Below are 24,649 nucleotides of genomic sequence, written 5' to 3'. Positions count from 1 at the left end.
CTATGATATCTGAAGCAGTGTGTCACCACTATCCTTCACATTTTATGACAATTCATGGGTTTATGATAATAATTTGGGGTTATTAATTGTATATAAATATTTTGACAATAATTAATGATTGATTATTAATCTGCTCTATGCAATAACGCTACATGATCCAAGTTATTAGTCACCAGCCTACTTTCTCAATAACTTATAACATTGCTATTATTACCAACACATTTTTCTGCCTTTTTTGTATTGTATAGATAAAAGTATTTATTCTGTCAGCATGTATTATGACTCAATGCCCCGACCCATGATTGCTTTCTTTGTGTTCCTCTCTGGTCTCAGCAGGATTATGTAACATTTGGGTCCAAACAGTGCCACCAAGAGGCCAAAACTGGAGGCCAGGATGGCGAATACCTCCACTGCATCTGCATATTTACCTGGTGAGCTAATATAAGCGGGGACAAAAGCCACCCACACAGCACAGAAGATCAGCATGCTGAAAGTGATGAGCTTGGCCTCATTGAAACTATCTGGAAGATTCCTCGCCATGAATGCTAGCAGGAAGCTGAGGATAGCCAGTAAGCCAATGTAACCCAGTAACACTGCAAAACCAAATGTGGACCCTACTACGCACTCATAAACTATCTTGTCATTGTGGTATTGAGTGTTTTTATGAGGAGCTGGTGAAGCAGAGACAAGCCAAGCAGTGCAGATTGCTGCCTGAATAGAAGTCAGAACTATAACTGTCCCCCTCTGCTGCACAGCACCAAACCACTTGAGACTGCCTCCACCTCCTGGTTTGGAGGCCTTGAACACAGCCAGAACCACCATGGTTTTCACCAGGATGCATGAGACACAGAGTACAAAACTGATTCCAAATGCTGCATGTCTCAGCTGGCATGTCCACAGCCTGGGATGGCCGATGAACAACAGTGAGCAGAGGAAACATAATTTAAGTGACATCAATAGCTGGAAACTCAGTTCTGAATTGTTGGCGCGTACTATAGGGGTGCTGCGATGATAGATTAAGATGCCCAAGACAACAGCACAGATGAATGTGCCTAACAATGTGGTGGCTGTCAGGAAGATACCCAGAGGCTCTTGATAGGAGAGGAACTCTATTTTCTTAGGAACACAGTGGTCACGCTGGGGGCTGGACCAGAAGTCCTCCAGACAACTGGTGCACTCCATGGAGTCTAAGAAAACATGATAGTGTTAAGATTAATGTTTAATTATATCTCCAAAACTGCAATATTTAAAACTGAATACCAACCAGTCTCATTGCTGATCTTTCCCTCAGAACAAGGGATACAGTCAAAACAGCACTCAGGTTGCCCCTTCTTTCTGGCCATGCGGGTACCTGGAGGACAGCTCTCACTGCACACTGACCGGGGTGGCTGTAGGGAAAAAAATACACATCTGTTATTGAGTCAAATAACTATAATGAGCCATGCATGGTACACAAAATAGGTGTCTGAAAAATGAAAGGCAACCTCTTTGGATTTAGAGTTCCAGACGATTTTGTCTTCATCAAGTGTGAGTTCTTCACCTTTGGCTGACTCTTTAACCTCGCCCACATTCTCAACTTTAATTCGTCCATCAGGGAGCCACAGCCAGTTCATGATGTCATATATTGGTAAGGCATCACCATTCTCATCAAATGACACTTGATCACCAAATGGTGTGGTGAAGTTGACCTTTTCCAAGTAATACACAAGCTAAGAATATCAGAATAAAGGATAGAGGAAAATCAAAAAGGACAGATGAAAAATCAATTCTTTATGACCGCGGTGAACACAGTAGTATCTAATATTCAATAATCAACCTGCCTAATGCACCTATGAACATATGAAGATATTAACAATTCCAACAAAGCATTTCCATTAAAGTGAAGTCACTGATATTACCGTATACCCAGTGCGAATACACTCTGTCCTGATAATATGATTTAGTCACATGAACAGGTGGAGTGTAAACTGATATCCCACCTGCCATAGCTCCAGTCTTTGCAAACTGGCACAGCTGTGTCCACTGAAAGGCCCTCTCCCTGGCACACAGCGCAGCATGTCATCAAGAGCATACGCCAGAGCATACACAGCCTTGTACACGTTATACTCTGGCCTGAGGTTTGAAATGTCCAACAACTCAGTCTCCACACTCTCTAGATCTTCCTGGCCAGTGCATAGTTCTCCCCCAGCCTCCACCCAACCTGCTGGAGTTGGTGCAAATCTACACTGAAATGTGTATTCCCAAAACTTATTTACCTGAAATGTATTAAAAACCTTGTGTTATAAATGATGACAACATACTGTATTATTCTTACAAATACCAGATCAGATTGCAATTGTAAGGTGAGACACTACAGGCAAAAGCAGGTTTTTCATGAACTGATCAATTTAGAAATTTTGGGCTATTTTGCTTCCATAACATGTCTTCTTTCAGACTAGTGGAAAGAAAACATCTAATTTAGGTGTTTATTTTACTACACTTTATATATATGTGTCTGTAGATTTCTCTTGAATTCACCAAAAGTTATCATTAGATACTAATGCCTCATTTGCATATTTAAACATAACATTTCAGAAAACTTGTAATAGAAAAAATAAATGTCTTAGTGTAAGTAATCAACTGGGGAAGTTTCATGGTGATTTCCTAGATGTTTGACCCAATTCACCAGGAGTGTCTTCAAAATGTATTGAATTTTACAATGCATATATTTAAAGGCCGTTTTCTCAAAATGAGTTTTGTAAAAACCTTTGCCGCTAAAATGTCAACAAAATGAAACAACAATTTTTAACTCAAAAAAACTTGTAATACAAAAAAAATAATTGTCCTAATATAAGTAATCAACTGGGGAAGTTTCATGGCAATATATACTGTTTAAATGTTTTACCCTCTTCACCTGGGGTGTCTCCACTTAAACTCACCATGTTATTTCCATAGCTGTTGTTGTGTTGTAGGTCAGGACGTATTCTTAACAGGAATTCCCTAAGTCCTGGTATTTCTCCTCGACGGATGGCAATGCCCAGTGTGCCACCAAGGTACGGCATGAGGTGGGGGGTCTGGAGCACAGGAAAAGTAGTCCAGGCCTCACTGGCCATCCACTGCAGGCCTGTCACATTCTGCCTCACCACCTGTGCATTGCATTATAGAAAATATATACATTCATACAGTGACACAGTTGATGTCTTGTCTTACTCAGGCATACACATGTGAAATCCAGTGTTTTACACAGTATACAGTTTATAACTGGAGGTCGTTGTAATTTGTTTGAGTTAGTGATCTCACTCTAATGCCCAGTTATACTGGTTAACGGCTCCTTTAAAAAATAAGACACGTGATATATTCAATTAAATATGTTTACTACAGGGCAATATTTCATTGTAACTTAAATATTTCAGTTTAACAATTAAAACATTAAGTTGTTTAATTATATGAAATTATAATAAAGCTGTAATTCAAGCCCAACCTCTTCCATGAGGTTAATCATGTGATTCTGAAGTGCAAAGACAATGACCACACGAGCTGTAGATTTCCTCATCAAATCCACAATTCTCCTTAGTTCAGCTGCGTCTTTGCCCCAGGGCAAAAATTCTAAATAGGCCAGACAACCTCCACCAGACTGAGCCAAATCAGATTGGAAGGATCGGGCAGCGTGGAGTCCATAATCATCATCACTGACCAGAAGACCTGTCCAAGTCCAGCCAAAGCGCCTGATAATCTGAATCATAGCACGCACCTAAGTAAATACAGATTGGAGGTATTAGTGCACAGGCAAGAATAATCTCTCAGTGATTAACCTGCTAAACTGGTTCCACAATGAACCATGTTTACAGCTCCATCAATGGCACAATGTATTTGACAGGTATTACACAAAAAATATAATATTTCATTGCAGTACAGGGATGTATTTTCATTTTGATGATTGATGGTCACCTGGAAAGCATCGCTTGGAATCGTCCTAAAGAAGGATGGAAACTTTTGTCGGTCACTCAGGCACGAACATGTGGCAAAATAACTCACCTGTGAAAGACACAGACTGTATATCCTAAAAACATTCAAATCCTTCATTGGCTGATTAGTCCAATGTTTACAATTGACTTTGCATTTAAAATTAAAATGCTGCAGCAGAACACAACTTACCATAGGTACTCTGTACAAACCTAAGACAGCGGAGATGGCGATAGAACGTCTAGAGGAAGATTCACCAACAATGCCAAGGACTGAAGGGGTTCCTACACAGGTCTTGTCCAATATAAACTGCTCGTCTTGACCACTGGCTAATGACAACGCTGCACGGAATCCAATTCCAAGGTTGTTGCAGTTATCATAAAGACTGTATCCCAGAGTCAAATTAGGTAGCAGGTTGGAGTTTCTGTTGATCTCATCAATAGCAAAGGCCATGGTCTGGGCCTGCCTGAATCCTACAACATTAAAACTAACAAATACCATTGTTGGAAAATACTAAATGATACAGTAACTGAGCTGACATGAACGTGTTGCAAAATTACAGATTTTGCAAACAATTAAGCCAGTGGAATAGCAACAATTATTACAATTACAATACAAAGGAGACAAGTGTCTAAAATGGAATAAATACACAATGTAATTCTGACAGAGTAATATCTTATTATATAAAAATAAATTGCACTAATAGGATTGACTTCCTCCAGTTTCTGCATTTTGCTGTTCCGTGACTGACCTGTGGCAAGTTGGTTGTTGTGGCTCTGAGGTAAAAGACAAGTCAGAAAATGAAGAAAAAAAGTGGATATGAAACAGCCCTCCCAGAACCACATCTCCAGCCTTGTGCATCCCATTTAGATGAAACTGTCCCTGTAGCCGGCAGGAGGTGGAATGGAGAGGGGAGGGCACAGCAGAAGAAAAGTAGGAATACAACAACACAGAGTACATGAACAAGAGCAGGTTGATATCTAAAAATGCCCCCATGGTTTTCCTCCTGTTTACTTCTTTTCTGACACAGTGTCAACCCCTTTTATTGACTTGCAGCATTGTTTAATCTTGCACACCACCCATCAGCGCATACGCAAAAGTAAGGGCAGGGCCTAATATGCCTTTCATTTGAGATTGATTTTGTATTGAGGTGGAATGAATTTGTGCACTTTTAATAACATCTCACCAAGGCAATTTCATCAACCCTTCCAACCCAATTTGAAGTTGTGATTGACCGCTATGATTGATGTCTACTGAAATTTGCGTGTGATTTGTTGTGTGACAAGAAAGCATCTTATTTAGGAGGCTTTCAAGAAAAAGAAAAATAATTTTTGTTTTACTAAATTTAAATAAATTACAGGCAGAATTAAACCTATGTGAAGTGGATCCCAGGAGAAAACATGTTGTAATTCATACCCAGAACCAAACAATAAGCAAACTCTTAGTACAAAATCAATAGCCTCCTGTATTAAACTACTGATAAAAAATAGACATGTCAGCATGTGAAATCACAATCATGGTACTTCAAATCAAATCTTAATTTCAATGCATGCTTTAGAAAATATAACAGTTAATGCAAAAACACAAAAAGTTACCATTTTTTATGTGTAGTGTTTGGCCATTGCATAGTCATGGTTTCCAGAACTGATAGCAGCTCTGTATCAAAAATCCTGTTTCAACTGTGTTCTGTTTTTTCCTCCATAGTTTTCCTCACGGGCAGGAAAGCATATAGAAAATGAAGGTAGTATTGCAGTTCATGGATGATCTAGGATTATGTTATTTTTTTAAGGTTGAGTGATCATTTATAATTGCTACATCTAAACAATCAAACATCTGTCACAGGGAGATACATTTGTTTAATCACTTGATCCAGTATTGCACGTTTATTTATTATGGGTTTTATCATGTGTGTACATGCATTTCTTATAATGTTTTTATCGATGTTGTGGTGTTGCATGTTTGCCCATTTTATTATTGCATGGGTTTTTATATTTTATATCTGGTTTTACTGTGTTTTTAACTGAAATGGACTATGGATCAAGGTGATTTAACTGGTGAGAAACAGCTGTGACTAATTGACTGACACACCCCTGCCAACTCCGGATTGGCACACAGAGAGGCTGTGCCTCTTTTTAAGTTGATTGTGGACAGGTGTGCAGGAGGAAGGAACAAAGGTAGAGAACCAGCAGGAATGAGGAAGCAGAGCTGGACATGCGAGTTTGGGACCGCGGCAGCTTCACCGGTACGTTTTACCGCAGGAACGCAGGCCGACTGAGTGACAGGGTGGCCAGGACGAGGGAACAGACGAACCGCTGCAGGACGAGCTAGACGGAAGGGAAAAGACTTGGTTCAATGCCTACTAAAGCTAAGTAGAGGAAAGTGAACCAAGCAATCTCTGGTGTGTGTATGTAAGCCGCTACTGTGTGTGTGCTGGCCACTGGGGTTCCCGTTTTCTCTCCGTAGCGCCTACGACAGACGAGGGCGCAGCAGAGCTGCAGGGTTGAGCAGAGGAGCCGACGGCCTCAGTACCCCCCTTCCCCCCTTGACATCTTAAGACTAAAATACTCCCCTTTCTTGAACTATTAATTGCCCGCTGTGCAACTGGACTTTGCACCCCCATTTTAAGGACATTTTATTGTAGTTTTATTTCAATTACCATGTTTTAACTGGTTTTATTTCTGTTTTATGGTGACAATTTTAGCAGTTTAAATAAATATTTTAAACTGATTATATCGTATTGGCTCTTTCTTAACAGTGGAAACACTTTTTAATTGCTGGTATCCAAAATAAGAACCTCACACTTTTGTGACACATCCAAATTTACAATGGCCATTTTCATGGAATTTGGTTGAAATTTGTTTTGCTTACCACTTTTTAGGTGGATATGGGTATTTTGTTGATGTAAACTTGGATGGTGGATATTCTGACTTTGAGAAGTGAATGGGCAAGGGTGATAAAACTGGTAAAGGATATGAAGTCAAGGGAGGGTAATATACAAGCTTTGAAACTGCTCCATCCTGATAGCAAGGCTATCTTGGCATGTGGTGATCCCTGGAGAAGCTGTGGGTTCAGTTGAAGATGGTGGCTGAAAATGGTGGAACCTTTGCTGGATGGGAAACTGAGTCTGTCACCAAGGACTTGAATTTCAGAAAGGAGAAAAGGTACATGGAGTCAGCAATGGAAATTGTGTAGCCTGGAACATGGAAGGTTATTGTCTGTGTGAATAAGGATGACCTTTTTGGACCACTCATGGATGGTATAGACTGCAATGACAATGGAGTTCAGCTTGTAAAGCACCCAGGACGGAAAGAGTGATATCATGTTTTTTTGTTTTTTTCATCTTTCAATCTCAGGGTTTTGTAAAAACAAATGACAATAATAGTGTAAGACCAATTTTTTTTTATTTAAGTTATTTATTGTTTCTAGTTTTGTTTGTTGAATATAAAATACAGAGTAGATTAGATTAATTGATACATTTGATGTATGATTTTATGACTTGTTGGTTCCTCGACCCATGATTGCTTTCTTTGTGTTCCTCTCTGGTCTCAGCAGAATTATGTAACATTTGGGTCCAAACAGTGCCACCAAGAGACCAAAACTGGAGGCCAGGATGGCAAATACCTCTACTGCATCTGCATATTTGCCCGGGGAGTTGACATAAGCCGGGACAAAGGCCACCCACACAGCACAGAAGATCAGCATGCTGAAAGTGATGAGCTTGGCTTCATTGAAGTTGTCTGGAAGATTCCTCGCCAGAAATGCTAACAGGAAGCTGAGGATAGCCAGTAAGCCAATATAGCCCAGTAACACTGCAAAACCAACTGTGGATCCGACTACACACTCATAAACTATCTTGTCATTGTGGTATTGAGTATTTTTATGAGGAGTTGGTGAAGCAGAGACAATCCAAGCAGTGCAGATTGCTGCCTGAATGCATGTAAGAACTAAAACTGTCCCTCTCTGCTGCACAGCACCAAACCACTTGAGACTGGCTCCACCTCCTGGCTTGGAGGCCTTGAATACAGCCAGAACCACCATGGTTTTCACCAGAATACAAGAGACAGAAAGCACAAAGCTGATCCCAAATGCTGCATGCCTCAGTTGGCACGTCCACAGCCTGGGACGGACTATAAACAGCAGAGAACACAGGAAACACAATTTGAGTGACACCAAAAGCAGAAAACTCAGTTCTGAATTGTTGGCGCGTACCATGGGTGTACTGCGATGAAAGATGAAGATGCCCAGGACAACAGCACAGATAAAGGTTCCCAGCAATGAGATGCTTGTCAAGCAGATACCTAAAGGCTCTTGATAGGAGAGGAACTCTGTTTTCTTAGGAACACAGTGGTCACGCTGGGGGCTGGACCAGAAGTCCTCTGGACAACTGGTGCACTCCATGGAGTCTAAAAAAAGGGGAAGATAGTGAAATTACTACTTACTGTACAAAATATTATTAAAGCAAAACAGAAATATGAACACCCACCAGTTTCATTGCTGATCTTTCCCTCAGAACAAGGGATGCAGTCAAAACAGCACTCAGGTTCCCCCTTCTTTCTGGCCATGCGGGTACCTGGACGACAGCTCTCGCTGCACACTGACTTGGGTGACTGTAGGGAGAAAAACATATCTGTCATTCTTTATCATGATATACTGCTAAGATTTACAATAAAGGAGAGGTGTCTGAAATAGCAGGAATAACCTCTTTCGATTGAAAGTTCCAGAAGATTTTGTCTTCATCAATTGTGAGTTCTTCACCTTTGGCTGACTCTTTAACTTCGCCCACAGTCTGAACTCTAGTTTTTCCATCAGGGAGCCACAGCCAGTTCACAATATCATATATTGGTAAGGCATCACCATTCTCATCAAATGACACTTGATCACCAAATGGTGTGGTGAAGTTGACCTTTTGCAAATAATGTAAAAGCTGCAAATGGATAATAGAAATATAAAGTGTGAGAAACTCCAAAATGCGTTGTTATTTTGTTTAACTAGTTGAATAGCAGTCATTACAGTCACAAAACAAAATTAAGATTTTTTCCTCATGCTATGTTTAGTATTAAATATTTTACTTTTGAAAGAAAATAATGAAATGTAGCCAATGATGATTGAAAGATGAAGAATAATTAACATGGTGAAATTATTCCCTAATTCTTTAAACTTCTTTCAGAATCTGCATGTGACCTCTCCCCTACTAAATGGTTAGACTCTTAATTTACAACCGGCCTGGTTAAGCTTACAGAGGACAAACAACCAAAATGTAGAACCCATCCTGACCATTTGAGAAGGTTTATTGAAGTACGTGTTAAAGGCCCTGACATCTGAATTTCTTCCCAAAGACTTAGAGAATTGGTGAAGACCAACCAGTAAGACTTTATGAACTGATGATGAGAATCAGATTGAACGTAATTCTGCCATTAAAATGTACATTAATTAATATGCAATGTTTAACTAATCATCTGAAAGAGCTCTCAAACAGAACTTTAGAAACAATAAGAAGATAGAAAGGAGCTTTAAGTCATCATCTTCCCCGGTTTTATGACTCTCTACATTCCTGAGACAAACTCACAGTCACACAAACAGACATACAAACTGTGAATAAGACTAAATGAAACTGACATTAAACGCCTACTCATCTGAAGTCCCGTTTGGATCCGCGGGGTCTCACTGTGCTCCTAATGTGAATAGACAGGCAGACGCGAGAGTTTGTCTGCCTCGCGGCATGGAAAAGGCTTCTGTGCTCTACTGTATTCTGTTGGTAAAACTGTATTTTATCAAATATATCTTATTTATAGACTACATATCTACAGACTATCAGACTAGGCACAGGAAGTGCAATATTATCATACCGTCGGAGATGTGTCTGTGTTTTTGTTCTGGTGCTTTGCACGGAACTGACACCCACCCACCCACCCGCTCGCTCACTCTCGTCCCCGGCTCTCTGAAGCTCTGAACGCCGCTGTTGCCTGACAAAGGCAGCGGTATGGGTGACATGGAGGTCACCTGGGACTGCCGGTAGACAATAACTTTTTATTTTGATGTTAATAAAATGTACCAGAATTCACAGATATGTAAAATATTACTACTGACATTCCTGTAATAATACGCCACAACGTGTGCTGTATTAGCCATGTGTTTACTACATGTTCATTTGCATATAGAGTGGGGAAGTGAGATCTGATCACATGTGGGCACTGGAGACGCATGTGGAGACGCACGTGCAGACGCATTCTAATGCCAGGTGTGAACAGACGTACTTAAAGCTGTCCACTTGTGATCGGATCGCTCAAGACGCATGTTTTGCCACGTCTGAAAAGGGCCACAGAGATTCCCGGACTGACTGTTTTGATATGCTCAGAATAATGTTATCTCTTCATTTACTATGTAATAAGTGCACATATATTTCAACATATACAGGCCTGTCTGTTGTAGTGTTTGTATACCTACATTTTATGATAACACGGTTGTGTATGTTGTGTAATTGGTTAATTCATTTTTAATTCAATTGATCAGGTTTTATTCAGTGGTTTATATCATATTGGTGTTTGGTACTTTTCTGCAGCAGATGAAGTCCAGATGTCAAATAAGGAAGAATTAATTATGTGACGCCAATTAGTATTAATCCTGAAAAAGAAATTTAAATACAGAATCTAAACTTTAAGTTCAGATTGGAGGGGTCAGCTGGACACACCAGTGATATCAGACCCTGAACAGAGACCCATAATACTACAAGCAACATTGAGAGTCTTTTGTTCTGCTCCTGCCTCCCCGCCTGTGTTGTTTTGCTCTACATGAACTCTGATACCTCCCCCTGCCGGCCAGAGAAGGGGGGGAGAGGGCTTCTCGCCCGTCTTGAGGTCCGGATGCCCACCGGCGGTCCAACACATCACGACATGCTGAGTTTGACATCCAGCCAATCTAAAAAGAGAACCTGAAGAAGTCTCTTCTACACCTCTTTGAACATGCTCCAACTATGGCTAAAAGAACACTGAATCCTGCAAGCCAGATCATCTCTTTCGCTGCTATGCCTCTCTGCCCTGACTGCTGACCTGTCAGCTGCTGAGACATAAAGTGCACTGCAGTTTGGTTCCAGCCATTATGAGGAAAAGAGACTTTAAAAAGAAAAGACTTGAAATAGATGACATTTTGAACTGGCAATGATGCCAGGAGACCCCTCCAGATACGAGAGGGGGAGTTGAAGAAATGGCACAGAGACCCACTGCACCAGAGAGGGAGTGATGGAGATGGGAAAAACAATTCATGCCGAGTCACACCGAGGGAACGACTCAAGATGATGGAGAGAAACGACTCAGGCCGAGTTCACTCAAAATGCCGAGGTCAGACAGAACCTATTACCACCCCAAACAGCACAATTTCCCACCTACTCTTCTGAATGTGATATAAATACATTTTCAGATGTTAAAGAGTTTGATGATTAGACTACTAAACAAATGTAGAGTTAATTAATAAATAAGTTTGGTTTAAGAAGTTAGTAGTTAACAGAATAATAGAGGAATCCATCAATAAGCGTTAACCCTAAATTAGACTCATCCCTAAATTTAGAATATGAAAGTGCCTCATAATCTTCCCTGGTGCTTCTTACACTCTCAACTGCTGAATGGTGTATTAATACCAAAATTCAATTTAATTAATAGGCAAACGTTTAATGACAAATTCAATCAGAGGGATATCAGTCACTAAATTTACCTGGTCACATTTGATTAGTTTCTATCCAGAAAGGTTCATCGTTGTATTCACTGTATTCCTTCATTCATCCTTTATTGAATTTATTCCATTTTCCTTTTGGTTTATGATTTATTCAATCATCCCGTTAGTAGTTTAGTCATGTAGTTAGTTAAATAAACATTTCATTTATAAAGTACTTGGTTATGTGATGTGTCCGTATATAAAACAACTGTTCACAATGCCCAAGAACTCCGTAGCATCCCTGAGATTAGGAGACTCAATTGATTAATATAACTTAACTTTTCACAGTTTTTACAAAATTGGGTGGCACCTGGTTAAATTCTGACAGTAAAAATAATTGTGTGTGATATCTGAAGCTGAGTGCCATCACTCCCCTTCAAGTTTTACAACAATTCATATGTTTATGATACATCATTTTGATTTATTAATTAAAGATAGATATTTTGATATTAATTAATGATTGATTATTAATCTGCTCCATGCAATACTGTTACAGAAATCACCAGTTTACCAATCTCAATTTTATTTATTTTTTTAACAAAATGTGCCTTTTTTCACAATGTTCTATACTCACAAAACTATATTCAGCAAGTAATTCAGGGTGTAGCAGCTGTTTTAAAAACATAAACAGGTGAAGTGTAAACTGATATCTCACCTGCCATGGCTCCAGTCTTTGCAAACTGGCACAGCTGTGCATGCTGAAGGGCCCTGTCCCTGGCACACAGCGCAGCAGGTCATCAAGGGCATATGCCAGAGCATATACAGCCTTGAAAACATTGTATTCAGGCCTGAGGATAGAAAGATCTAAAAACTTAGTCTTCACACTTTCAATATCTTCCTGTCCAGTGCATAGTGTTCCCTCAGATTCAACCCAACCTGCTGGATCAAATTTACACTGAAACGTGTATTCCCAAAATTGTCTCACCTGAAATATTTTTTAAAAGTCAGTATCGACAGAAATTATAGTATAATTATTCATCATATGGTCATATTTATATTAATATATTATTTAGATCAATTTGTAAGATTAAGCTCTTACCATGCTATTTCCATAGCTGTTGTTGTAGTGTAGGTCAGGACGTATTCTTAAAAGGAAGTCCCTGAGTCCTGGTATTTCTCCTCGACGAATGGCAATGCCCAGTGTGCCACCCAGGTATGGCATGAGACGGGGGGTCTGGAGCACAGTAGCTGCTGTCCAGGCTTCACTTGCCAACCACTGCCGGCCAGTCACATTCTGCCTCACCACCTATGCATTGCATATTGTAAAACATGTATGTTTCAGACCTATATTTCAGAGTTTTAGTTTGTTTTGTAGCAAATATTGATTTTTCTGCAACAATTCTTCTGTCTGGATTTTTAAAAGCCATAAGCACATATTTGAAAAAGTTATTAATTGCTGTCACTTTTTTAAAATGATAGATTTAAAAAAATACACTATATATTAATCCCAACCTCTTCCAATAGCTCAATCATGTTTATCTCATGTGCAAACACCATGACCACACAAGCTGTTGATGTCTTTATCAAATGTACAATCCTCTTGAGTTTACTTGGATCACTGTCCCAGGGCAAAACTTCTGAGTAGGCCAGACAACCTCCACCAGATTGTTTCAGGTCAGATTGAAAGGATCGGGCAACGTGGAGTCCGTAGTCATCATCACTGACCAAAAGGCCCACCCAAGTCCAGCCAAAGTGTTTTAGAATCTGAATCATAGCACGCACCTAAGTGGATATTGGTGTGAAGGAATTAATGTACAGATTATAACAATTACCATTTTCTTATTTGTAATTCATAAAACAATATAGATTTAGAGTACATATGTTTCACAAAGGAATCACATTCAATTAACCCCTAAAGAGAAATAAAAGGTTTGTTTCATTAAGGGCAATTTCTACAAGCTTTCTGTATTGCCTGAAACAGACATAGTTTGCAGTTCTCAACTTGGTAATGGTGTTTCACCTGGAAAGCATCACTTGGGATTGTTCTAAAGAAGGATGGAAACCGTTGCCGATCACTCAGACAGGAACATGTGGAAAAATGACTAACCTGTAAAGAAATATACAGTATAAACTCAAGTTATCCATCTCATGCAAGTCAGACCCAGTCAAAACTATTTTCATAATTCAACAATGTATCACTTTTAAAGATGACATTAATTCAAATGAAGTACTTTATATAATACAGCAGTTAAAAAGATAGAAGATAGATAACTTACAATGGGCGTTTTGTATAAACCTAGCACATTGGAGATGGCAATAGAAAATGTTGAGTAGGCATCCCCAACAATGCCCAGGACTGGAGGGGTCCCCAAACAGTTTTCCTGAAGCAGAAACTGCTCCTCTCGACCACTTGCCAGTGAAAATGCACCACTGAGTCCAATAACAAGCGCACCACAGCTATCATAAATACTGTATCCCAGAGTCACATTAGGTAGCAGATGGGAGTTCTTGTTGATCTCATCAATGGCAAATGCCATGGTCATGGCAAACCTGAAGCCTAGAGTGTCAAAGCTATCACACAAATGTCACTATTAACCACTAAAAAGTAATACGTCACTCTGAAAACTGGGTATATATACAATACAACTAAACCTATAATAATGATAATATAATACACTGTTGCAATAATACGCTTTCTACTGGTAAAATTATCACTAAAACTGTCATGAAAAGTTCTACTCATATTTTATAAGCATTTCAGCACAGCGACATTTTCTTCCTAACCATGAATACTCTGAGCACACAACCTCGTTTGCACTGATCCATGCTGTCTGCTGCATGTGTGTGAAACTTACCCTTGGCAGCTTGGCTGTTGTGGCTCTGAGGTAAATGTCCGCTCAGGGAAGACAGAGGTGTAGTGGACCTCAAACAGCCCACCAAGGACCACATCGCCAGGCTTGTGCATTTCATTAAGATGAAACTTTCTCCATAATTTACAAGATGAGGAAAGAGAGGAGGACACAGAGCATAAAGAGGAGGAAGAAAAAAAGAACAAGGTAAGGCACAAACACAGGAGCAAATATGTGTCAAGTAAAGCCCCCATACCTGCCCTCCTCCCTTCACACATATTTCTATTCTTCATACAAGGCTGCTTAATTTTATATACAGGGCAATGTCATCTCCGTTGCATGCTGTATATCATTGTTTAATCTTGAACACCACCCATCAGGGCTATGGGGGCAGGACATAATAGACATATAAATGTAACTGTGTTAATATAACATATTAAATGTCATGTGAATGTTATACCATATAAGTACGTGTTTCATCAAATATGGCATGAACAATATAAAATATTTTTTTAAATCACTTTTTTTTTTTTTTCTTTTGTTGTTCTATTGAAAAAGTATTGCCCACCTTGTTTATTATTTAAAAACGTATTGTAAATGCCTGGGGAATGTAATGAGCTACATGGCATTGATGAGGAGTCAGTATTGATTTAGTCCCTTTTTCACAAGTGAACAATGCTTTTTCTTCTATTTTTTCACTGTTATTTTCATTCTCTTGTTATAACACATAATGATTAAATGATGTCAATAAAAGTTGATATACTGTATGTACCATATGTTTGTGTAGGTGTTGGAGAGCGTATTTTTATAATGATTATATTTGGATCAAGGATCATACTGCACCAGCTCTACTTTGTGTTTACTTTAAAAAAATAAATAAATAAAGCATTGAGTGAAAATACTCAAATACCAATTGCTTACCAAGTTTGGGTTTTAGAGGATTTCATTAGGTGTTTCAGAGACTTTTGTATCCTTGAATTTGAGAGGAGCCCACAAAGGAATTACTGTTTGATCTTTCTAATGAACCATGTACAGATGCTAGACCTCACAATGATTAATAAATGGATCAGTCTCAGAATTAAAAAAATCACTGAATCACATTATATGCAGATGATATTTTGCTGTTTTTCTCAAAAGCAAAAACTCTAAATTTGATGTTGTAAATATTGTACACTGCTTTAGCTGCTTTTCAGGTTGTAATGTAAGAGCAACCTGTATGAGTCATGCTTCTTGGCTTAGACAATGGTATCTCAATTCAAGCTGTCTTCTAATTGCTTGTCTTATTGAAATATATTAATATTTACCTTAATGTGTCATACAAAATGACTTGTCTTACTTTACAGAAAATAGCTTCAAAATGATCCTTTGTGGAGAAAATATTTATACTACAAGAGTCACATACAATGCAGTTTCATCTTTGAGGTTTAGTCAGGTGGAAACTGAGGCAAAGCCTTTCAAAGTTATGGGGAATGTTGTCAGGCAAAAAGGGCAATAATAAAGTAAGAATCTGTTTTACACAAACATTTCTTTATTGCTTCTAGTAATAGAAGTAAATCTCTACTGAATAAATACATACTGCTTCAGACTAGTTCATTGTTTAACTGTTACTGCTATACTGTTATGACTTGGTAGTTCCTCGACCCATGATTGCTTTCTTTGTGTTCCTCTCTGGTCTCAGCAGGATTATGTAACATTTGGGTCCAAACAGTGCCACCAAGAGACCAAAACTGGAGGCCAGGATGGCAAATACCTCCACTGCATCTGCATATTTGCCCGGGGAGTTGACATAAGCCGGGACAAAGGCCACCCACACAGCACAGAAGATCAGCATGCTGAAAGTGATGAGCTTGGCCTCATTGAAGTTGTCTGGAAGATTCCTCGCCAGAAATGCTAACAGGAAGCTGACGATGGCCAGTAAGCCAATATAGCCCAGTAGCACTGCAAAACCAACTTTAGAGCCGACTACACACTCATAAACTATCTTGTCATTGTGGTATTGAGTGTTTTTATGAGGAGCTGGTGAGGCAGATACAAGCCAAGCAGTGCAGATTGCTGCCTGAATGAAGGTAAGAACTAAAACTGTCCCTCTCTGCTGCACAGCACCAAACCACTTCAGACTGGCTCCACCTCCTGGCTTGGAAGCCTTGAACACAGCCAGAACCACCATGGTTTTTACCAGAATACATGAGACAGAAAGCACAAAGCTGATCCCAAATGCTGCATGTCTCAGCTGGCACGTCCACAGCCTGGGACGGCCGATAAACAGCAGCGAACACAGGAAACATAGTTTGAGTGACACCAAAAGCAGAAAACTCAGTTCTGAATTGTTTGCACGTACCATGGGTGTACTGCGATGATAGGTGAAGATGGCCAGAACAACAGCACAGATAAAGGTTCCCAGCAATGAGGTGGTTGTCAAGCAGATACCTAAAGGTTCTTGATAGGAAAGGAACTCTGTTTTCTTAGGAACACAGTGGTCACGCTGAGGGCTGGACCAGAAGTCCTCTTGACAACTGGTGCACTCCCTGGAGTCTAACAAAAAGGGGAAAATGGTGAGATACATACATACTGTAAATACTATCCTTAAAGGGAAATAGAAATATTGAAATATGAATACACACCAGTTTCATTGCTGATCTTTCCCTCAGAACAAGGGATACAGTCAAAACAGCACTCAGGTTGCCCCTTCTTTCTGGCCATGCGGGTACCTGGAGGACAGCTCTCACTGCACACTGACTGGGGTGGCTGTTAGAAGAAAAATAAATCTGTCATTCTTTAATATGATACACTGCTAAGGTTTACAATACAAAAATGAGAGGTGTCTGAAATAGCAGGAATAACCTCTTTCGATTGAAAGTTCCAGAAGATTTTGTCTTCATCAATTGCAAGTTCTTCACCTTTGGCTGACTCTTTAACCATGCCAACACTCTGAACGTTTGTTCTTCCATCAGGGAGCCAAAGCCAATTCACAATATCATATATTGGTAAGGCATCACCATTCTCATCAAATGAAACTTGATCACCAAATGGTGTGGTGAAGTTGACCTTTTGCAAATAATGTAAAAGCTGCAAATGGATAATAGAAATAAAAAAAGTTTGAGACACTCCAAAATGTGTTGTTATTTTGTTTAACTGGTTGAATAGAAGTCATTACAGTCACAAAACAAAATGATGTGTTTTCTCATGCTATATTTAGTATTTGATATTTTACTTTTGAAAGAAAATAATGAAATGTAACCGATGATGATCAAAAGATGAAGAATAATTAACATGGTGAAATTATTCCCTAATTCTTCAAACTTCTTTCAGAATCTGCATGTGACCTCTCCCCTACTAAGTGGTTAGACTTTTAATTTACAACCGGCCTGGTTAAGCTTAGAGAGGAGAAACAACCAAAATTTAGAACCCATCCTGACCATTTGAGAAAGTTTATTGAAGTACGGGTTAAAGGGTCTAACATTTGTTTTTCTTCCCAAAGACTTAGAGAATTGGTGAAGACCTACCAGTAAGACTTTATGAACTGATGATGAGAATCAGATTAAAACTAATTCTGCCATTAAAATGTACATTAATTAATATGCTATGTTTAACTAATCATCTGAAAAGAACTGAAGTTGGTGTTAAGGGTTGGAGCTCTCAAGCAGAATTGGAGAAACTATATGAAGATAGAAAGGAGTTTTAAGTCCTCATCTTCCTCGGTTTTATGGCTCTCTACATTCCTGAGACATATTCACAGTCACACAAACAGACATCCAAAATGAGACTAAATAAAACTGACATCAAACGCAAATGAATATGTACTGCTACTACTATACTAATTGATATGTGATGCTGAGCAAACATATGTTCTAATAACCTGGTATTAACATGCGTCCTGAGTGATCCGATCACAAGAGGACAGCTCTAAGTACAAGATTGGACGCACTCAAGACGCATTGAGGATGCATTGAGATACGATCGCTCAGACCACATTCAGAGGGGGTCTGGGCCACATATGGCCACATTCTTTTAGCAGGGTGTACGCAAATGTGTCCTGGGCCACATTAGGACTGCCTACTCATGTAATGTCCCGCTGGGATCCGCGGGGTCTCACTGTGCTCCTCATGTGAATAGACAGGCAGACGCAAGAGTTTGTCTGCCTTGCTGCATGGAAAAGGCTTCTGTGCTCTGCTGTTTTCTGTTGGTACAACTTTATTTTATTCCAATATCTTATTTATAGACTACATATCTACAGACTATCAGACTAGGCACAGGAAGTGCAATATTATCATACTGTCAGAGATGTGCCTATGATTTTGTTCTGTTGCTTTGCATTGAGCTGACACCGGCCCACCCGCTCGCTTGCTCTCATCCCCGGCTCTCTGAAGCTCTGAACCCCGCTGTTGCCTGGCAAAGACAGCGGTGTTGGTGACATGGAGGTCCCCTGGGACTGCCGGTAGATAATAACTTTTTATTTTGATGTTATTAAAATGTACCAGAAATCACAAATATGTAAAATATTACTACTGACATTCCTGTAATATTACGCCACAACGTGGGCTGTATTAGCCATGTGTTTACTACGTGTTCATTAGCATATAGAGTGGGGAAGTGAGATCTGATCACAAGTGGGCACTGGAGACGCATGTGGAGACGCATGTGCAGACGCATTCTAATGCCAGGTGTGAACAGACGTACTTAAAGCTGTCCACTTGTGATCGGATCACTCAAGACGCATGTTTATCCCACGTCTGAAAAGGGCCACAGAGATAGCAGCCTATTTGTTTCAGAGTGACCCCTCCCTCTTCTCTGTTGCTCTCACCCGGACTGACTGTTTTGATATGATCAGATTAATCTTAGCCCTTCATTTACTGTGTAATAAGTGCACATATATTTCAACATATCTGTCTGTTGTAGTGTTTGTATAGCTACATTTTATGATAACAAGGTTGTATATGGTGTGTAATTGGTTAATTCATTTTTAATTCAATTGATCAGGTTTTATCCAGTGGTTTACATCATATTGGTGTATGGTACCATTCTGCAGCAGATGAAGTCCAGATTTCAAATAGGGAAGAATTAATAACGTGAATCAAATTAGTATTTATCCTGAAAAAGAAATTTAAATACAGAATCAAAACTTTAAGAGTTTTTAGAGAGGGAGTGGTCAGCTGGACACACCAGTGATACCAGACCCTGAACAGAGACCCATAATACTACAAGAAACATTGAGAGTCTTTTGTTCTGCTCCTGCCTCCCCGCCTGTGTTGTTTTGCTCTACATGAACTCTGATGCCTCCCCCTGCCGGCCAGAGAAGGGGGGGAGAGGGCTTCTCGCCCGTCTTGAGGTCCGGATGCCCACCGGCGGTCCACCACCTCACGACATGCTGAGATTGACATCCAGCCAATCTAAAAAGAGAACCTGAAGAAGTCTCTTCTACACCTCTTTGAACATGCTCCAACTATGGCTAAAAGAACACTGAATCCTGCAAGCCAGATCATCTCTTTCGCTGCTATGCCTCTCTGCCCTGATTGCTGGCCTGTCAGCTGCTGAGACATGAAGTGCACTGCAGTTTGGTTCCAGCCATTATGAGGAAAAGAGACTTTAAAAGAAAAGACTTGAAATAAAGGACATTTTGAACTGGCAATGATGCCAGGAGACCCCTCCAGATACGAGAAGGGGGGTTGAAGAAATGGCACAGAGACCCACTGCACCAGAGAGGGAGTGATGGAGATGGAAAAAAATATTCATGCCGAGTCACACCGAGGAAACGACTCAAGATGATGGAGAGAAACGACTCAAGCCGAGTTCACCCAAAATGCCGAGGTCAGACAGAACCTATTACCACCCTAAACGGCACAACTTCCCACCTACTCATCTGAATGTGATATAAATACATTTTCAGATGTTAAAGAGTTTGATGATTAGACTACTAAACAAATGTAGAGTTAATTAATAAATAAGTTTTCTTTAAGAAGTTAGCAGTTAATTGAATAATAGAGGAATCCATCAATAAGCTTTAACCCTAAATTAGGCTCATCCCTAAATTTAGAATATGAAACTGCTTCACAATCGTCCCTGGTGCTTCTTACACTCTCAACTGCTGAAGGGTGCATTCATTCCAAAAATAAATTGAATTAATAGGCAAACGTCTAATGACAAACTCAATCAGAGGGATATTAGTCACTAAATTCACCTGGTCACATTTGATTAGTTTCTATATAGAAAGGTTCATCGTTGTATTCACTGTAATCCTTCATTTATCCTTTATTGAATTTATTCCTTTTTCTTTTGTTTTATCATTTATTCAATTATCCTCTGTTAGTAGTTAAGTCATGTTGTTGGTTAAATAAACATTTAATTTATAAAGAACTTGGTTATTTGATGTGTGTGTATATAAACCAGCTGTTCATAATGCCCAAGAACTTCATAGCATCCCTGAGATTAGGAGACTCAATTGATTAATATAAAATGTTTAACTTTTCACAGTTTTTACAAAATTGGGTGGCACCTGGTTGAATTCTGACAGAAAAAATAATTGTGTGTGATATCTTAAGCTGAGTGCCATCACCCCCCTTCAACTTTTACAACAATTCATATGTTTATGATTCAAAATTTTGATTTATTAATTAAATATACATATTTTGATATTAATTAATGATTGATTATTAATCTGCTCCATGCAATAATGCTACAGAAATCACCAGCTTACCAATGTCATTTTTTTTTTTTTTTCAAAATGTGCCTTTTTTCACAATGTTTTATACTCACAAAACAACATTCAGCAAGTAATTCAGGGTGTAGCAGTTGTTTTAAAAAACATAAACAGGTGAAGAATAAACTGATTTCTCACCTGCCATGGCTCCAGTCTTTGCAAACTGGCACAACTGTGCATGCTGAAGGGCCCTCTCCCTGGCACACAGTGCAGCAGGTCATCGAGGGCATATGCCAGAGCATATACAGCCTTGAAAACATTGTATTCAGGCCTGAGGATAGAAAGATCTAAAAACTTAGTCTCCACACTTTCAATATCTTCCTGTCCAGTGCATAGTGCTCCCTCAGCTTCAACCCAACCTGCTGGATCAAATTTACACTGAAACGTGTATTCCCAAAATTGTCTCACCTGAAATAAATTTAAAAAGTCAGTATCGACAGAGATAACAGTATAATTATTTATCATATAGTCATATTTATATTGTTATATAATTTAAAACATTTGTAAGATTTAGCTCTTACCATGCTATTTCCATAGCTGTTGTTGTAGTGTAGGTCAGGACGTATTCTTAACAGGAAGTCCCTGAGTCCTGGTATTTCTCCTCGACGAATGGCAATGCCCAGTGTGCCACCCAGGTATGGCATGAGACGGGGGGTCTGGAGCACAGTAGCTGCTGTCCAGGCTTCACTTGCTATCCACTGCCGGCCAGTCACATTCTGCCTCACCACCTATGCATTGCATATTGTAAAACATGTATGTTTCAGACCTATATTTCAGAGTTTTAGTGTGTTTTGTAGCAAATGTTGATTTGTCTGCAACAATTCTTCTGTCTGGATTTTTAAAAGCCATAAGCACATATGTGAAAAAGTCATTAAGTGCTGTCACTTTTTAAAATCACAGATTTAAAAATGATACTATATTTTAATCCCTACCTCTTCCAATAGCTGAATCATGTGTATGTCATGTGCAAACACCATGACCACACAAGCTGTTGATGTCTTTATCAAATGTACAATCCTCTTGAGTTTACTTGGATCACTGTCCCAGGGCAAAACTTCTGAGTAGGCCAGACAACCTCCACCAGATTGTTTCAGGTCAGATTGAAAGGATCGGGCAACGTGGAGTCCGTAGTCATCATCACTGACCAAAAGGCCCACCCAAGTCCAGCCAAAGTGTTTTAGAATCTGAATCATAGCACGCACCTAAGTGGATATTGGTGTGAAGGGATTAATGTACAGATTATAACAAATACCATTTTCTTATTTGTAATTCATAAAAAAATATAGATTTACAGTACATATGTTTCACAAAGGAATCACATTCAATTAATCCCATGAAGAGAAAGAAAAGGTTTGTTTCATTAAGGGCAATTTCTACAAACTTTCTGTATTGCATGAAACAGACATAGTTTACAGTTCTCAACTTGGTAATGGTGTTTCACCTGGAAAGCATCACTTGGGATTGTTCTAAAGAAGAATGGAAACCGTTGCCGATCACTCAGACAGGAACATGTGGAAAAATAACTCACCTGTAAAGAAATATACAGTATAAACTCAAGTTATCCATCTCATGCAAGTCAGACACAGTCAAAACTATTTTCATAATTCAACAATGTATCACTTTTAAAGATGACATTAATTCAAATGAAGTACTTTATATAATACAGCAGTTAAAAAGATAGAAGATAGAAAACTTACAATGGGCGTTTTGTATAAACCTAGCACATTGGAGATGGCAATAGAAAATGTTGAGTAGGCATCCCCCACAATGCCTAGGACTGGAGGGGTCCCTAAACAGTTCTCCTGGAGCAGAAACTGCTCCTCTCGACCACTTGCCAGTGATAAGGCACCACTGAGTCCAATAACAAGCGCACCACAGTTATCATAAATACTGTATCCCAGAGTCACATTAGGTAGCAGATGGGAGTTCTTGTTGATCTCATCAATGGCAAATGCCATGGTCATGGCAAACCTGAAGCCTAGAGTGTCAAAGCTAACACACAAATGTTACTATTAACCACTAAAAAGTAATATGTCACTGACAACTGGGTAGATATACAATATAGCTAAACCTATAATAATAATATATCACACTGTTGCAATAACATGCTTTCTACTTGTAAAACATGAAAAGTTCTACTCATATTATATAAGCATTTCAGCAAAGCAACATTTTTTTCCTTACCATGAATACTCTGAGCAGACAGCAACATTTGCACTGATCCATGCTATCTGCTGCATGTGTGTGAAACTTACCCTTGGCAGCTTGGCTGTTGTGGCTCTGAGGTAAATGTCCGCTCAGGGAAGACAGAGGTGTAGTGGACCTCAAACAGCCCACCGAGGACCACATCGCCAGGCTTGTGCATTTCATTAAGATGAAACTTTCTCCGTAATTTACAAGATGGGGAAAGAGAGGAGAACACAGAGCATAAAGAGGAGGAAGAAAAAAAGAACAAGGTAAGGCACAAACACAAAAGCAAATATGTGTAAAAAAAAGCCCCCATACCTGCCCTCCTCCCTTTACACATATTTCTATTCTTCATACAAGGCTGCTTCATTTTATATACAGGACAATGCCATCTCCTTTGCATGCTTTACATCATTGTTTAATCTTTAACACCACCCATCAGGGCTATGGGGGCAGGACATAATAGACATATAAATTGAACTGTGTTAATATAACATATTAAACATCATGTAAATGTTATACCATATAAGTAAGGGTTTCATCAAATATCCCATGAACAATATTAAATATTTTTAAAATTAATTTAATGTTTTTCTTCTTTTGTTTTTCTATTGAAACATTATTGCCCAACTTGTTCATAATTTAAAAACATTGTGTAAATGTCTGGGGATTGTAATGAGCTACATGGCATTGATGAGGAGTCAGTATTGATTTAGTCCCTTTTTCACAAGTGAACACCGCTTTTTTTTCTCTATTTTTTTACTGTTATTTTCATTCTCTTGTTATAACACATAATCATTAAATTATGTCAATGAAACTTGATATACTGTATGTACCAAATGTTTGTGTAGGTGTTGGAGAGGGTATTTTTGTAATGCTTATATTTGGATCAAGGATCATACTGTACCAGCTCTACTTTGTGTTTACTTTAAAAATAAAAAATAAAAAAATAAAGCATTGAGTGAAAATACTCAAATACCAATTGCTTACCAAGTTTGGGTTATAGAGTATTTTATTAGGTGTTTCAGAGACTTTTGAATCCTTGAGTTTGAGAGGAGCCCACGAAGGAATTATTGTTTGATCTTTCTAATGAACCACATACAGATGGTAGACCTCACAATGATTAATAAATGAGATCAGTCTCAGAATTAAAAAAATCACTGAATCACATTATATGCAGATGATATTTTGCTGTTTTTCTCAAATGCAAAAACTCTAAATTTGTTGATGTAAATATTGTACACTGCTTTAGCTGCTTTTCAGGTTGTAATGTTAGAGCAACCTGTATGAGTCATGCTTGTTGGCTTAGACAATGGTATCTCAATTCAAGCTG

General features: G+C 39.1%; 3 protein-coding genes across 3 annotated transcripts; all 3 read right to left on the bottom strand.

Annotated features, from left to right (window-relative positions):
* Nucleotides 1-276: 276 nt before the first annotated feature.
* Nucleotides 277-4,845, bottom strand: LOC141770790 (extracellular calcium-sensing receptor-like). The gene is made up of 9 exons (XM_074640635.1): nt 4,694-4,845; nt 4,135-4,429; nt 3,928-4,014; nt 3,461-3,730; nt 2,919-3,125; nt 1,980-2,255; nt 1,485-1,709; nt 1,265-1,388; nt 277-1,187 (listed from the first exon to the last, which is right to left on the bottom strand). Exons 1-9 carry the CDS (start codon nt 4,801-4,803, stop codon nt 277-279), a joined length of 2,505 nt encoding a protein of 834 aa, XP_074496736.1. The 5' UTR covers nt 4,804-4,845.
* A 2,586-nt stretch (nt 4,846-7,431) lies between these two features.
* Nucleotides 7,432-14,653, bottom strand: LOC141770954 (extracellular calcium-sensing receptor-like). The gene is made up of 9 exons (XM_074640806.1): nt 14,442-14,653; nt 13,863-14,157; nt 13,607-13,693; nt 13,099-13,368; nt 12,686-12,892; nt 12,302-12,571; nt 8,642-8,866; nt 8,426-8,549; nt 7,432-8,345 (listed from the first exon to the last, which is right to left on the bottom strand). Exons 1-9 carry the CDS (start codon nt 14,549-14,551, stop codon nt 7,432-7,434), a joined length of 2,502 nt encoding a protein of 833 aa, XP_074496907.1. The 5' UTR covers nt 14,552-14,653.
* A 1,400-nt stretch (nt 14,654-16,053) lies between these two features.
* LOC141770953 (extracellular calcium-sensing receptor-like) lies at nt 16,054-23,509 on the bottom strand. The gene is made up of 9 exons (XM_074640805.1): nt 23,385-23,509; nt 22,827-23,121; nt 22,571-22,657; nt 22,062-22,331; nt 21,651-21,857; nt 21,268-21,537; nt 17,277-17,501; nt 17,057-17,180; nt 16,054-16,967 (listed from the first exon to the last, which is right to left on the bottom strand). Exons 1-9 carry the CDS (start codon nt 23,492-23,494, stop codon nt 16,054-16,056), a joined length of 2,502 nt encoding a protein of 833 aa, XP_074496906.1. The 5' UTR covers nt 23,495-23,509.
* Between the last annotated feature and the right edge of the window lie 1,140 nt (nt 23,510-24,649).

Source organism: Sebastes fasciatus, chromosome 7, assembly GCF_043250625.1.
Source record: "Sebastes fasciatus isolate fSebFas1 chromosome 7, fSebFas1.pri, whole genome shotgun sequence".
In the NCBI taxonomy this organism is placed as follows: Eukaryota; Metazoa; Chordata; class Actinopteri; order Perciformes; family Sebastidae; genus Sebastes; species Sebastes fasciatus.
This window is presented reverse-complemented; position numbering and strand designations above follow the sequence as displayed.

Bases quoted from the DNA above. Each gene is read 5' to 3' on its own strand.
- LOC141770790 (XM_074640635.1), bottom strand. From the start codon at position 4,803: ATGCACAAGGCTGGAGATGTGGTTCTGGGAGGGCTGTTTCATATCCAC. The intron at 4,015-4,134 runs GTAAGTTGTGTT...TGTCTTTCACAG, and splicing joins GTTTGTACAGAGTACCTATG to GTGAGTTATTTTGCCACATG. The intron at 1,389-1,484 runs GTTGCCTTTCAT...TTTTCCCTACAG, and splicing joins GGAACTCTAAATCCAAAGAG to CCACCCCGGTCAGTGTGCAG.
- LOC141770954 (XM_074640806.1), bottom strand. From the start codon at position 14,551: ATGCACAAGCCTGGCGATGTGGTCCTTGGTGGGCTGTTTGAGGTCCAC. The intron at 8,867-12,301 runs GTGAGATATCAG...ATCCATTTGCAG, and splicing joins AAAGACTGGAGCCATGGCAG to CTTTTACATTATTTGCAAAA. The intron at 8,550-8,641 runs GTTATTCCTGCT...TTCTCCCTACAG, and splicing joins GGAACTTTCAATCGAAAGAG to TCACCCAAGTCAGTGTGCAG.
- LOC141770953 (XM_074640805.1), bottom strand. From the start codon at position 23,494: ATGCACAAGCCTGGCGATGTGGTCCTCGGTGGGCTGTTTGAGGTCCAC. The intron at 17,502-21,267 runs GTGAGAAATCAG...ATCCATTTGCAG, and splicing joins AAAGACTGGAGCCATGGCAG to CTTTTACATTATTTGCAAAA. The intron at 17,181-17,276 runs GTTATTCCTGCT...TTCTTCTAACAG, and splicing joins GGAACTTTCAATCGAAAGAG to CCACCCCAGTCAGTGTGCAG.